Source organism: Heterodontus francisci, chromosome 8, assembly GCF_036365525.1.
Source record: "Heterodontus francisci isolate sHetFra1 chromosome 8, sHetFra1.hap1, whole genome shotgun sequence".
NCBI lineage: Eukaryota > Metazoa > Chordata > Chondrichthyes > Heterodontiformes > Heterodontidae > Heterodontus > Heterodontus francisci.
The window spans coordinates 33,342,676-33,355,128 of NC_090378.1; the positions used below are offsets into that span (position 1 = coordinate 33,342,676).

General features: G+C 41.4%; 1 protein-coding gene across 5 annotated transcripts in view; it reads left to right on the top strand.

Moving 5' to 3' along the window:
• The window catches only part of LOC137372736 (lysine-specific demethylase 4A-like), a 74,322-nt gene that overhangs the window by 24,133 nt on the left and 37,736 nt on the right, over positions 1 to 12,453 (top strand). For all 5 annotated transcript variants that reach the window (XR_010975486.1, XR_010975487.1, XM_068036915.1 and 2 more), the window contains exons 10-13: positions 1,596 to 1,804; positions 3,659 to 3,972; positions 8,909 to 9,032; positions 9,858 to 10,036. Coding sequence is in view for 3 of the 5 variants with exons in the window: in XM_068036915.1 (XP_067893016.1) it covers positions 1,596 to 1,804; positions 3,659 to 3,972; positions 8,909 to 9,032; positions 9,858 to 10,036 (826 nt within the window). In the remaining 2 variants the exon portion in view is untranslated. The remainder of the gene's footprint in view (positions 1 to 1,595; positions 1,805 to 3,658; positions 3,973 to 8,908; positions 9,033 to 9,857; positions 10,037 to 12,453) is intronic.

Here is a 12,453-nt window from a genome sequence, read left to right on the forward strand (position 1 = left end):
TTGGTTAGCTGCTAAGTGATACTTCCTCCAAGGTAGTGTACATGCTTAAAAGTAATTATGTTCAAAATGTATTTAAGTATGATATTGCTTTTCCTGCTTTTAATGGACTATCATAGGGAAAATCTCAATGATAGTCTTCGAATTATCTGTCCTTGCCTTTGCATGTTTCATTATCTTTCTAATCACAGTTAGAGTATCACTTGCACTCATCCTGCTGCCGCACAGTTACTTCTGGTGTCCCCAAGAATCTGTCCTTGGCCCCTCCTATTTCCGATCTTGTGCTGCTCCTCGGCGACATCATCCTAAGCATACATGTATGCTGATGATACACACCTCTACCTCAACACCACCACCGCCACCTCTTTCGATTCCTCCACTGTTGCTAAATTATCAGACCACTTATCTGACATCCAATACGAGATGAGCAGAAATTTCCTCCAATTAAATATTGGAAAGACTTAAACCATTATTTTCGGTCCCCACTCCAAACTCTGTTCCCTAACTACCGACGCTATCCTTCTCCCTAGCAACAGTCTGAGATTAAACCAGTCTGGTCGCAATGTTGATGTCACATTTGACCCCAAGATAAGCTTCTGACCTCACTCACACCATCACCTAAGAACGCCTATTTTCACCTCTGTAACTTTGCTCCTGTCTCGGCTCATCTGCTGCTGAAGCCCTCATTCATTCCTTTGTTAACCTCTAGACTTGACTATTCTAACACTGTCCTGGCTGGTCTTCCACATTTTACCTTTCGTAAACTTGAGGTCATCTAAAACTCTGCTGCCTTTGTGTTAACTTACAACAGTTCCCGTTCACCCCTGTGTTTGCTGACCTGTATTGGCTTCCGATCAAGCAACGTCTTGATTTTAAAATTCTCATCTTTTTCAAATCCCTTCATGGCTGCACCCCTCCCTATCTCTAATCTCCTGCAGCCCCACAACCCTCCCAGATATCTGCGCTCATCCAATTCTGGCCTCTAGAGCATCCCCGATTTTTAATCACTGCACCATTGGGGGTTATGCCTTCAGTTGCCTAGACCCTAAACTCTGGAATACCCTATACACCTTGCTTTCCTCCTTTTAAGACACTCCTTAAAACCTACCTCATTGACCAAGTTTTTGGTCATCTGACCTCATATCTCCTATGTGGCTCTGTGTCATACTTTGTTCATAATGTTCCTGTGAAGCTTCTTGAGATGTTTTATATTTATATAGCGCCTTTAACATAAGTTATGTTAGTGGCAATGAGTAAGTGTAGATTTGTCGATAACCATAAATTTTTAGTTTTTGGTTTCCCTGGTTGGTAAAGTTACTGATTTGTACAGCACTAAACCATGCAGACCAGAAAGTCTCTCGATCATTGCTGTACACTGGAAGGGCCTGGTAACACACAAAGATAGGCTACCATACCCCAGAAAGTGTGAGCAGCTGTGGGAAGCAGTGAAGGAAATTGGCAGAATGTAATGCAAAAGTTGCCTTTTATTTGTTTAGTTAGGAATTTTTTTTTTTTGCATTTGTTGGCATCAGTAGACATTTTCAGAGTGCACATTATTTTTCATAGTTTGCAAGCAATCGCTGTTTTTCATTATTCAGTCCAATAAAACATCGAATAGGAACAAAGAGGCACAAGGTTTGCCTGGAGCTGCCACAGGAAGTGAGTGAAAATACTGCCATCCTGAAAGAGGGTGATGAGAGTAATCCTGTTCCACTAAGTGAATCTGAAGACTGTAAGGGGGAGCTGAAGAAGGATGAGGAGGGAAGCTGTAAAGTGGAAGCTGAAAGTGCCGATCTGATTGTTCCAGGTAGGACTTGGTGGAAACCATTCCAGTTACTATAGTCAACAATGACAATCATTTTCTTTTATTTTCTCTCCTGAATGATGTGACTTCTACTGTGGTATGGTTGCTAGCTGTTGTTTGATATCTTAAAGTGGTCATTTTTATGTATGAACCGAGAGAGTTACAATGCAGTTTTACTGGGGACATGGAGTGCCAGCGTGTGGTGGTGGGGAAACAAACACTGTTGAACTTGACCCTGTTCTTGTACAAGCACTTTGCAGCAGCGATTATTGAAACAGGGTGCCTAATATAGAAACAGAAAATGCTGGAAATACACAACAGGCCTGGCAGCATCTGTGAAGAGAGAAGCACAGTTAATGTTTCAGAACTGGCAAAAGTTAGAAATTTAATGGATTTTGAGCTGCCTGAATGCAAGCTGGAGGAACAGCACCTCATCTCTAGATTGGGCATTTACAGCCTTCTGGACTCAACATTGAGTTCAACAATTTTAGATCACAACTTCTGCCCCCATTTTGTTTCATGTTTCTTTGCTGGTTTGGTTTTCTCTTGTTTCTCTTATTTACTTTTACTTTGTGCCCAGATGGCGGCTATCCTGCCATTCACACCTCCTCTGAACGCATCTTTTGTTTCTTTACTCTTCCCTTTTGTCCTTGCATCATGAAACCTTTTGCCATTTAATCTCTATCCTATCTCCACCCTAGCACAGATATTCCCTTTTCCACTCTTGGCCCTTTCACTTACTCAAAATCTATTACATTTTTAACTCTTCCCAGTTCTGATGGAAGGTCACAGACCTGAAAAGTTAACTGTTTACTTCTCCACAGATGCTACCAGACCTGCTGAGAATTTCCAGCATTCTGTTTCTATTTCCGATTTTCCAGCATTGCAGTATTTTGCTTTTATAACTGTGTAACTTTTTTTTTGCTTCCCCCCCCTCCCCCCCCTCCCTCCCCTACGTAGTGGCCAACTGTTGTGAATCTATCACTGCTACACCATTTTCCCAACTGAAATCAGAAAACTTTACAGACGAGTAATTTAATCTCCATGTCCTCGATGAAGAATTGCGAAAGTGTCCCCTTGTCCTTTGCCATTTTACGGTGATGGGTTTTGTGGCATCTTGCGTGTCAGGCTGTGGAGAGGCAGGGTACTTGATTAACATATTTAAACCAGACACACACAGTGCAGTTGGGATCCTGATTTTATATTTTACAGTTGCTGCATGGATTTCCCAGGGGTTGGGAAACCTAACAGTGAAAAGGAGGTGGAGCAGCAGGCCTTTTCCAGCATTCCTTGTAGGCAGGAGTGCTTCCCCTACCCCAGCCCCTCAAGGAGGCCTTTGGCTCTCCCCTTCCACAATTTTTGTTCGCACCTGCCCCCAAGCCACAATGTGTGTCTTCATGTGTTCAGCCAATTATGACCAACATTTTCTTTTTTCATTTCACTGCCCCCCACCCCCAATCCCAATTGATGAATTCCTGGTTGTGGCCTCCTGCTGCTGGTTTTCCCACTCTGTCAATTTAACCAGCTGATGGCAGGAAATGGAAGAAAATTCAGCAGGGCCCCTGCATCCTCAGCCTTTCTGACCTCCTCTGTATCTTCCCATAAATATTTGAGCTTATGGTTTAGTCCCATATCCTGGCATGGGCATGCAGATATTCTAAAGCCGTTGGATACAATTTTTGAAATAACAATCTAATACAAAGTAATGGATGTTGTGAAATTCTGCTGTCGTCTTTGTAATGAAGCTTTGCTTTTGCAGTCCAACATAAGTGCACAAATTCTACATTCTGCATATACTTGTTATAAGATACAGGAAGCTGTTTGTAATCTATTATTTTTCCTTTTTTTTTTTTGCAGAACCTCCTCCAGTGAAGGTTGAGTCACACATTGAAAATGGTCCATCGGAAGAGAAGCTTACATTGAAGCGAACAATGTCCAGCTCAGCAGACACAGCTGTTACTGTATTAAATTTCTCTCTGGCCACTCCTTCGCAAAATACTTCCATATCATTTGTAAAATCATCTGAATCCAGCTCTTCTGATTCAGAGACAACAAGCACTCAAAGTTCAAGTCAAGAGAGTGCTGCAGAGGACTCTGATAATAGCCCAGATTGGAATGAAACAGTTAAAACAAATATTGGAACTAGCCTCAATGAACAGGACCTTGCAGAGGTATTTATACATAGTCATTTCATGTAGCTTGGAGGTCCCTTCCGTATTCTCTGTTTCGAGCAGCCTCTCAATCTACCCTATAAAGCAATATTCATGAATCAGACTGATTAGTATTATGTGAGCAGGGGGGAATAGTCAGGAAATCACATTAAGTAGACAGTGTAAGGTAGCTCAAACAAATCCCCTTGTAAACTGTTGATCTACAGGTTGAAGAAGTCTTTTGAAAATCAGTAAGTTTGAAATGTGGATCAGTTTGCATCCCTTTTTTGTCAATATTTGTTCCAGCTGACGTTGTAGTGGCTTGTTCACAGCATTCTCATGAGCGGATGTATTGATGAGGGTTTTCTCTGCAGGTTGTACTCATGCACAAGAGTGTACTTGGAATCATTTAATTATTACAGCACATATGGCCTATAATTAGTGTGGAGACTCTTTCAAAAAAACTATCTACAAGGCCTTTGATAAGGTACCACTTCGTCGACTTATGACTAAGGTGGAGTTGGAGAATGTACCAGAATGAATAGCAAGCTGGTTACAATGCAGAAAACAGAGAATGTAGGTTAAAAGTAACTGCTCAGGCTAGCAAAAGGTGGAAAGTGATGTTCCACAAGGATTGATGCAAGGACCACTGGTGTTTACCATTTGGATAAACTATTTGGAATCAGAAGTACAATTTCATAATTTGCTAATGACATTAAATTAGTGGGGTATAGTTAGTACAGAGGAAGGCTGCAACAAAAGACATTACTGAACTTGCAGAGGGCATATGATTTGCAAATGAACTTTTCTTGTAGATAATTGTGAGGTACTACAATTTGGGTGGAAGAATAAAGAGGCTGCATATTCTTTGGAAGTTAATGTCTAAATTAGGGAGAAGTACAGATAAATCACAAAATGTCACTTCACAGGTTAATAAGGCCGTTTACCGAAAAAAGCAAACTAAGCGTTGGGGTTCATTTATAGATGTATAGAATTGAAAAGTAAAGAAGTTGTGTTAAACTTGTATAAAACCTTAGTTATACCTCATTTGGGGTAACTGTCAGTAGTTCTGGTCTCTATTATAGATGGAAGATATAGAGGCACTGGAGAAGGTGCAAAAAAAAATTTCATAGGATGATACCAGAACTGAGAGAATATATTGATCAGGAAAGATTGAACAGGCTAGGGCTGTTCTCTGTAGAAGAGAAGGCTATGTGGTGACCTGATAGAGGGCTTTAGGATTATGAAAAGGTTTAATGGAGTAGATGTAGAGAAGATATTTCCACTTGCAGGTGTAAGATGGCCACTGATGAATCCAATAGGCAATGCAGGAGGAATTTCTTTATCCAGAGAGTGGTTAGACTGTAGAATTCATTGCCACAAGGGGTAGTTGAGGTGACTAACATAGATGCATTTAAGAGTAAATTACATAAATGCTTGAAAGAGAAAGAAATGGGATATGTTGATGAAGGGTGGGAGGAGGCTCATGTGGAGCTTAAACATTGGAGTGGACTTCTTGAGCTGAATGGCCTCTTTGTGCTGTAAATTCTGTGTAACACTTAGTCCAGTTCTCTGTACCTTTTTTAAACTTTTTTTGTGTAATTTTATATTTTGAGAGTATTTCTGAGATGGTGTTTTTCAAGAAACAGGTGACTTATCTCTCAAACTCTCATCAAACTGATGGTCAATGTTTGAAGATGGAAGGTGCATGTCAGGCTTATTTGCTTCTGCACTTGTAAGCCCATGATTGTCTGACCGTTCACTACCTTGCAACAGTTCAAAGCATGGTCAGCCCTAACTGTCATTGGCCACTAGTACCAAGCTCCACCTTGGAATGACTGAATAGAGTGTTTAAGTCTTGATGCTCAGGCAGTTTTATTGCTGTCTTTACATGAATACTAATGCATAGCAAGAGGATAAAATAAGACCAAGTAGTGTCTGAAGGAATTCTTGCTTCCTGAATGATTCCTTCAGTATTGTGTTTTTGGCACAAGACCAATTTTGGTTTGTTCCCCATTATTTCTATTAGAATTTTAGTTCTGGAATACTTTCATGCTAACAATTTTTCTTGATCTAGATTTTCAGCTCCCTCTTCCTTCGTTACTCTGTTCTCCCAAACTATAGTGGCTTGTATGAAAGTTGTATAAACGAGGCAAAGCTCCAGTTCCCTGGAAAGAAGTTGAGCAATTTTAATGGCTGAAGCCAAAATATCTTGCCAGACTCGCCAGAAGACGTTCACACAAAAAAAAAGAGAACCTAGGTTTGGTGCTAGTGTTTGTCAGTGGTCTGAGGGAAAGTGATGGTGAATTTGGTCAGTATTGCACTACTGCCAATGAGCATCACAAGGCAAAAATAAGGCAAGGTTAAAAATAAAATAGTGGCAATAGAAGAGCCGTTCAACTTCTAATGATTGAGAATGTCCGACTCGTCTATTAGTTGTTCTTCGTCACTACAAAGCTCAGCTGGGTTAGAGGCTGGTGGCCGTTGTCCTGTGTATGTGCATTCGTCCAGGTTAGGGGTAGCATTTCTGTATAGTGTGCAGCCACATCGCTTAGGCCATTTGTCTGCATGCTTCACTGAACTTGTTGGCTAAAAATGCATACCCCAGCCACCCCCACATGTCAACAGCAGTGGGAGTAGATTGTATAACTGGAGCTGCCTATTGGCGTTGCTGCGGTTATGCTACCAGTAGTGGCAATAGATTATCTGCTATAGATATAGTCTTTTTTTCCTTTGGGGGGGGAAAAAAAAAAAGCAACCTGAACACACAACTCCCTTCTTTCCCCTCACCTCTCTCTCTGACCTGGTACTGCTTGAAGTTGTTTTTGTTTGTATGCATTTATATTGGTGCAGCTCTTTTTTGACATGTTGCTGCTGCTTCTGGTTAAAGAAGTAAAACTAGGTTTAGTACTAAGCTTTGTGTACAGTGATGTGGGACATGATCTGAAGGTCAAGGGTTGTGTTCAGTTACAAATCTAGACAAGGAAGAGTGAGGAGTCCATCAGATCATTCAACTCACCTGATATGTTACATGGCGCAAACTCACACAGTGCCCTTCCTAGTTATTAAAAGTGGTACGTTCTCACTGGCCAATTTCAGAAAATTGCTCCAATTTCTTTACTAAGGCAAGCAGACAAGCTGCAGGAAAGCATGGTTACCCATGACACAAATTTTACTTGGGATATGTGAAACTGGTACATTGATGACTGTATCGGTGCCATTTCTTGCTCTTGCCCCAAACTGGAAAATTTCACCAATTTTGCTTACAATTTCCACCCTTCCATTGCCTTCACGTGGCCCATCTCTAACTCTTCTCAACCTGTTCTCCAGTTCTGTTTCCATTTCCAGGAATAACCTATTGGCCAATATGCAGTTCTAACCCACTGACTCTTACACTATCTTGACTACCTCACCCCATCATGTAAGGACTCTATTCCATTCTCCCAGTTTCTTGATATTTATTCTGACAATACCACCTTCCATACCAGTGCTTCCGATATATGTCCTTTTTTTTCTCAACCGAGGATGCTTTCCCCATAAGCAACCCCCACCCCCCCCAGTTCCCCCCAACCCCCTCTGTGGTTGACCGGCTGTCAATTGTATGTGTTTCATTTCCTACACTTGCCCCACCGCACCCCCCCACTTCCCCTCCCTCCCAGTATCAGAATAGGATTCCCTTTGTCCTTACCTTCCACCCAGCAGCTTCCACATTCAACTGATCACCCTCTACCATTTTCACCACCTCCAGCGTGATGCTGCCACCAAACACATCTTCCCCTTCCCTTTTAGCATTCTGAAGGGATCGTTCCCTCTGCGAAGCCCTAATCCACTCCTCGATCATCCCCTGCAACACAACCCATCTGTTTCCCACAGTACCTTCCCATGAAAGCGCAGGAGATGTCACACCTGCCCTTTTTACCTCCTCCCTTTTCACAGTCCAAGATACCAGACAGTCCTTTTTAGGTGAAACTGTGATTTACTTGTACTTTCAATTTAGTATACTGCGTTTGCTGCTCGTGATGCAGTAAGCTCTAGATTGAGGAGATCAGGCATAGACTGGGTGACTGCTTTGAGGAACGCATTGGTTCAGTCTGCAAGTGTGACCCTGAGCTTCTGGCTGCATGTCATTTTAATTCTTGACTCCACTCCCACTCTGACCTCTCTGTCCTGAGCCTCCTACACTTTTTCAGTGAATCTCAACTTAAGCTCAAGGAACAGCACATCTTTCAATTCAGCATGTTACAGCTTTCCTTATTGAGTTCAACAATTGCAGATCATAACCTCTGCCCTTCTTGTTTTTGGATGGCAGCTGTTTATTCTGCTTTTCCCATTTACACCTCTAGACACACCTTTTTTTGTTTCTTTACTTGTACCATTATTATCTCCTTTTGCCTTGCACCATCATCAGTTAATCTCTCCTGCCTTCCACCCTATAACAGGGTAGTTAAGCATGGGCAATAAATGCCGTCCTAGCCAATGATGTCCACATTCCATGAATGAATGAATAAAAAAAAAAAAGACCTTTCCCTTTTGTTCTTCCTCCCCTCCCTTTTCCTGCCTCTGTACTTGCTTAAAACCTGTTAGATGTCTAACTTTTTCCAGTTTTAATGAAAGTTCATTGACATGAAGCTTAACGCTGTTTCTCTCTCCACAGATGCTGCCTGATCTGCTGAGCACTTTCTTTTTTTATAACACAAATTTTAACTTCTTTACTTCCAACCGCATGTGTCTGTCTTTACTGTATTTGAGAAATTACTCTGGATCAGCAGGGAACATTAATTTTTTTTTAGTAATTTTTCTAGCATTATTCGAATAATAGTGAATTTTGGATGGATTACTTGCCAACAGAAGACTCTCAAAAGGACAGCTGTTGTTCATTTCAAGTTTTCCTAATGCTAAAATGCAATGCTGCCCCTCCAGAGCTCGTGTTACAGATCTACTGTTTCGTATTTCACAGATGGCCGAGCAATACATGAAAGAGATGAAATCCAAGAAGAAAGCCAAGAGTCGGCGTCAGCCTCTTAGTAAACCACCAAGGCACCATCCGCTTTCTGTGGTAAAGGACTGCATTAGTGATGAAGGTGTGTAACCGCCGTAGGACTTAACATGAGCCATATTCAAGAGGCCTTCCTGTAGAAGAAGGCCTTGTTGGGGACTGGATTCTGATTAGACTAGTTCATATTTGGAGTCAAATGTATAACTTTTTTTTAACCTCATGCCACAATTTGTAGGCAATAAATGTGTTGTAGTTTTTCTTTTCCAATATTGCCTCTATTTAATCTGTGGTGCTAAATCAATGTCATGGGTAAAGTGTGTGTGTTGTAGTAGAACAAAATTGTAAAAGCATGCCTTGATTTGTCAACTTTAGGTATTTCTTTTATAGATTTATAATCTGTATACGAAACCTTTTCTCTCCTTGTTTTGACTGTTCTGTGGCTTTTGGTTAAAGACTTTAACTCATTTCATTTCATTTTGCCAATGTAGCGTTGTGCAATACCTGTTAACTGAGGTATGATGAGAAGGCAGTGGGAAATCTCTAATTTATGTGTCATAAGGCATTTACAATGATCTGATCTGTGTGTATGTTATGCAACTGGACAAGTGTATAGGGTTGTGAAGAGAGTTCTATAGGATTTGGAAGAGAGAAGAATCCTGCTGTGGCACACTTGTTGGAAGGGAGCAGAGTACTATTACAGTATATGCAGAACTAATTGGGGAATGATTGTGAGGAAAAAGGGAGATAGGACTGTTGGAAGCAGCAAGTAAACTCTGAAGACATGATGGTAAGACCATTGCCAATCAGAAGTCATTAGAAAAGACCATACCCCATCTACTTTCATCTGATGTTGAAAAGATGTTGACTGTACTGGACTTGACTCTTATTAAAACTGATCTTTTTGTAACAGAAATGCCAGACTTGTTGTCCGTAGAAGATGACCCAATGGAGTCAGAACCATGGGCAAAACCACTTGCTCATCTGTGGCAAAACCGACCCCAGAACTTCCTTGCAGAACGAGAATACAACTGCACAATGGCACAGCTGATGCCTTACTGCTCAATTTGTGCACTCTTCCAGTCATACCAGGTTAGGATATTTTCAGTTTCATCTCCAGTGTTTGATGCTTTCCTTTATAAAATCACTTTGCTGAAGATTTCTCCAGATAACAGTAGATCTTAAATTGTACTGCTCAGGAAAATGCAAACAGAATTATTCAAATTTGAGCATTTTTGTGAAATCACCATGAATTGTGAAAAATGAAACTTTTGTTGTGCTAAATTAACTTGTGAAGATGTTTTAGTGTATTTGTAAGTAGTCATTGTAATTGACGTTGTAAATAGTCGCAACTCAATCCCTGAATTATAGGGCTGAATTTTGTTCCGCTTCCAACGTCTGGCTCTGTGGCTGGGTTTTTGGGGGAGGGGGGGGGGGGCCGCTGGAAGATCAGAGCGGCAGTGGCCCATCATGGAGCCTGACTTGGATTGCCGGGCCCGATCTTCCTGGCGGTGGCGAGAATCCTTGGTGGCACCTCCGCCGCTGGGCGACAGGACCCAACTTTAAATATTTAAATAAGGGTCAATGCATACCTCTAAATACAATTCCCTGCAATCTTAACCTGCAGATCGGGACCCTCCCTGTGATGGGCGGCACTCGCGTGCCTTCACTTGCCTATCCAACAAAAGCTGGCGCCACCGAGGTGGTGGGGTGGGGGGGTTCATCCCTGCACTTTGTGTAGTTGTGGTGGGTGGGGAGAGTGTGTGGGGGAAGAGGGCAACCCTGCAATCCAAGTCTTTTGGAGGGGATAATGGGGCATAACATTTTTGCTGTAGTTATGGTGGGGTGGTGGGGTCGGGTCCGGGGTTCAACTGCAATCTCTAGGTAAGTCTGGGCGCCCTTTAAAAATAGCGCCTGCCTAGAGGTAGCTGACGCTGTTCATAGCATCACTGAGGTCACCTCACCACGTGATTGGTGGGGACGGCCCGCCCTGCATATTTAATTGAGCCATTGCACACAAGATCATGGCGGCGCGTGGCCCATGTGTGCAGGTGACCATTTTTTTCCTCCCGGGCGGCGGGAAAACAAAATTCAGCCCATAGAGTGCAATCAGTCTTCAACGTTGTCACTGCTTGAAATTCCACTTCCTATAATGCTACGTTTTGCATATTTTGTTATGGAATATAATTGCTACAGGATATTCTGAAGTGAATGTTTTAGTATCCTCCATATATCATTTGATTTAGTAGATTTTAAGGTATTGGGAGTTGCTCGTATGACTTTTCTCTCCTAATGGCAGTATAAAGAGTGTGCCTCATCCACCATCAGTTAATTTATCCCTAATTGATAGAGAAGTTCCCTTTTATACTTCATTCTTTTTGAGGTAAATCGCTTTCTGACCAAAGTTCAGAATTCATGGTTTTTTGCAGCCCTGTTTTTTGAAGTTTGATTTTTTTTTTTCTAGTGCCTTAAACTGTGGTAGGACTGAATAGTACCAACAGGCACTACCCTATTGGGTTCACACATCATAGGAAGGATATGCTGCACTGTTGGAGATGCTATCTTTTTGGGTTAGTCTGCAAATATATCTGCGCTCTCAGGTGAATGTAAAGAAACCCGCAGCACTTTTCAGTGAACAGCAGGCAATTTTCTCCCAGTGTCCTGGCAAATAATTATCCCTCAAACAGATTATTGATCAGGCATTAAAAAGATAAATAATGAGGAATCTTTGATAAACAATTATTCTTTGGATGCTGCAAGTTGGTTTGTGTAAACCCTCAAATACAGATTTAGTCTAGTTTACTCTTTCATGACCATTCCAAGCATTTTGCAATTGTAGTGTTATGACCGACTGCTCCTGTCAAAGCCCCCAATCAAAATATACGATTCTGATTGTGGTGGGACCAACGCACTGTAAATTCAATCCTGACACTCCACAGATCGGCTCACATAAACTTTTCAAATTAAAGAGAGACCCAGCCAAATTGTACCATCCATTAACCCCCGAATAAGGCTAACCAAACCAGGTGTCTTTAAATCAACAAATTAACTCTAATTAGAAGAATTAAATTCTTAAGCACTATGAAGATATAAACATCATTTAAAATAGAATCGAGTCCTTGCAAATTTACAGTCCAATGTTGCTTGAAGTCTTCACAGAATGTTGCTTTCCTTCTCCAGTGAGTTTCAATAATTAATGACTTACAAACACTTTCAACTGAATCAATCTGACTTTAGAGTTTCTGAGGGATAAAAGATTGTCACAATCTAACTTCCCTTCCCTTTCCCTTTTGGCTTGACTTTTTTTAGAATTTTGAGAGAAAATAATTAAACAGACTAAAATCCTATTCCTTCAGTTTGAATGGTTGAGAGCTCGCTCTTCAGGTGCCAACACCAGCTTTGTCTGTATGTCTGTTAGAACAAACTGTCTTCGACTAACAGCCAGTTCAAAACTGAATTGTAACAAATGTATCGCATGAGACTCACTCTCAGTGGTTGTATCTATGGTA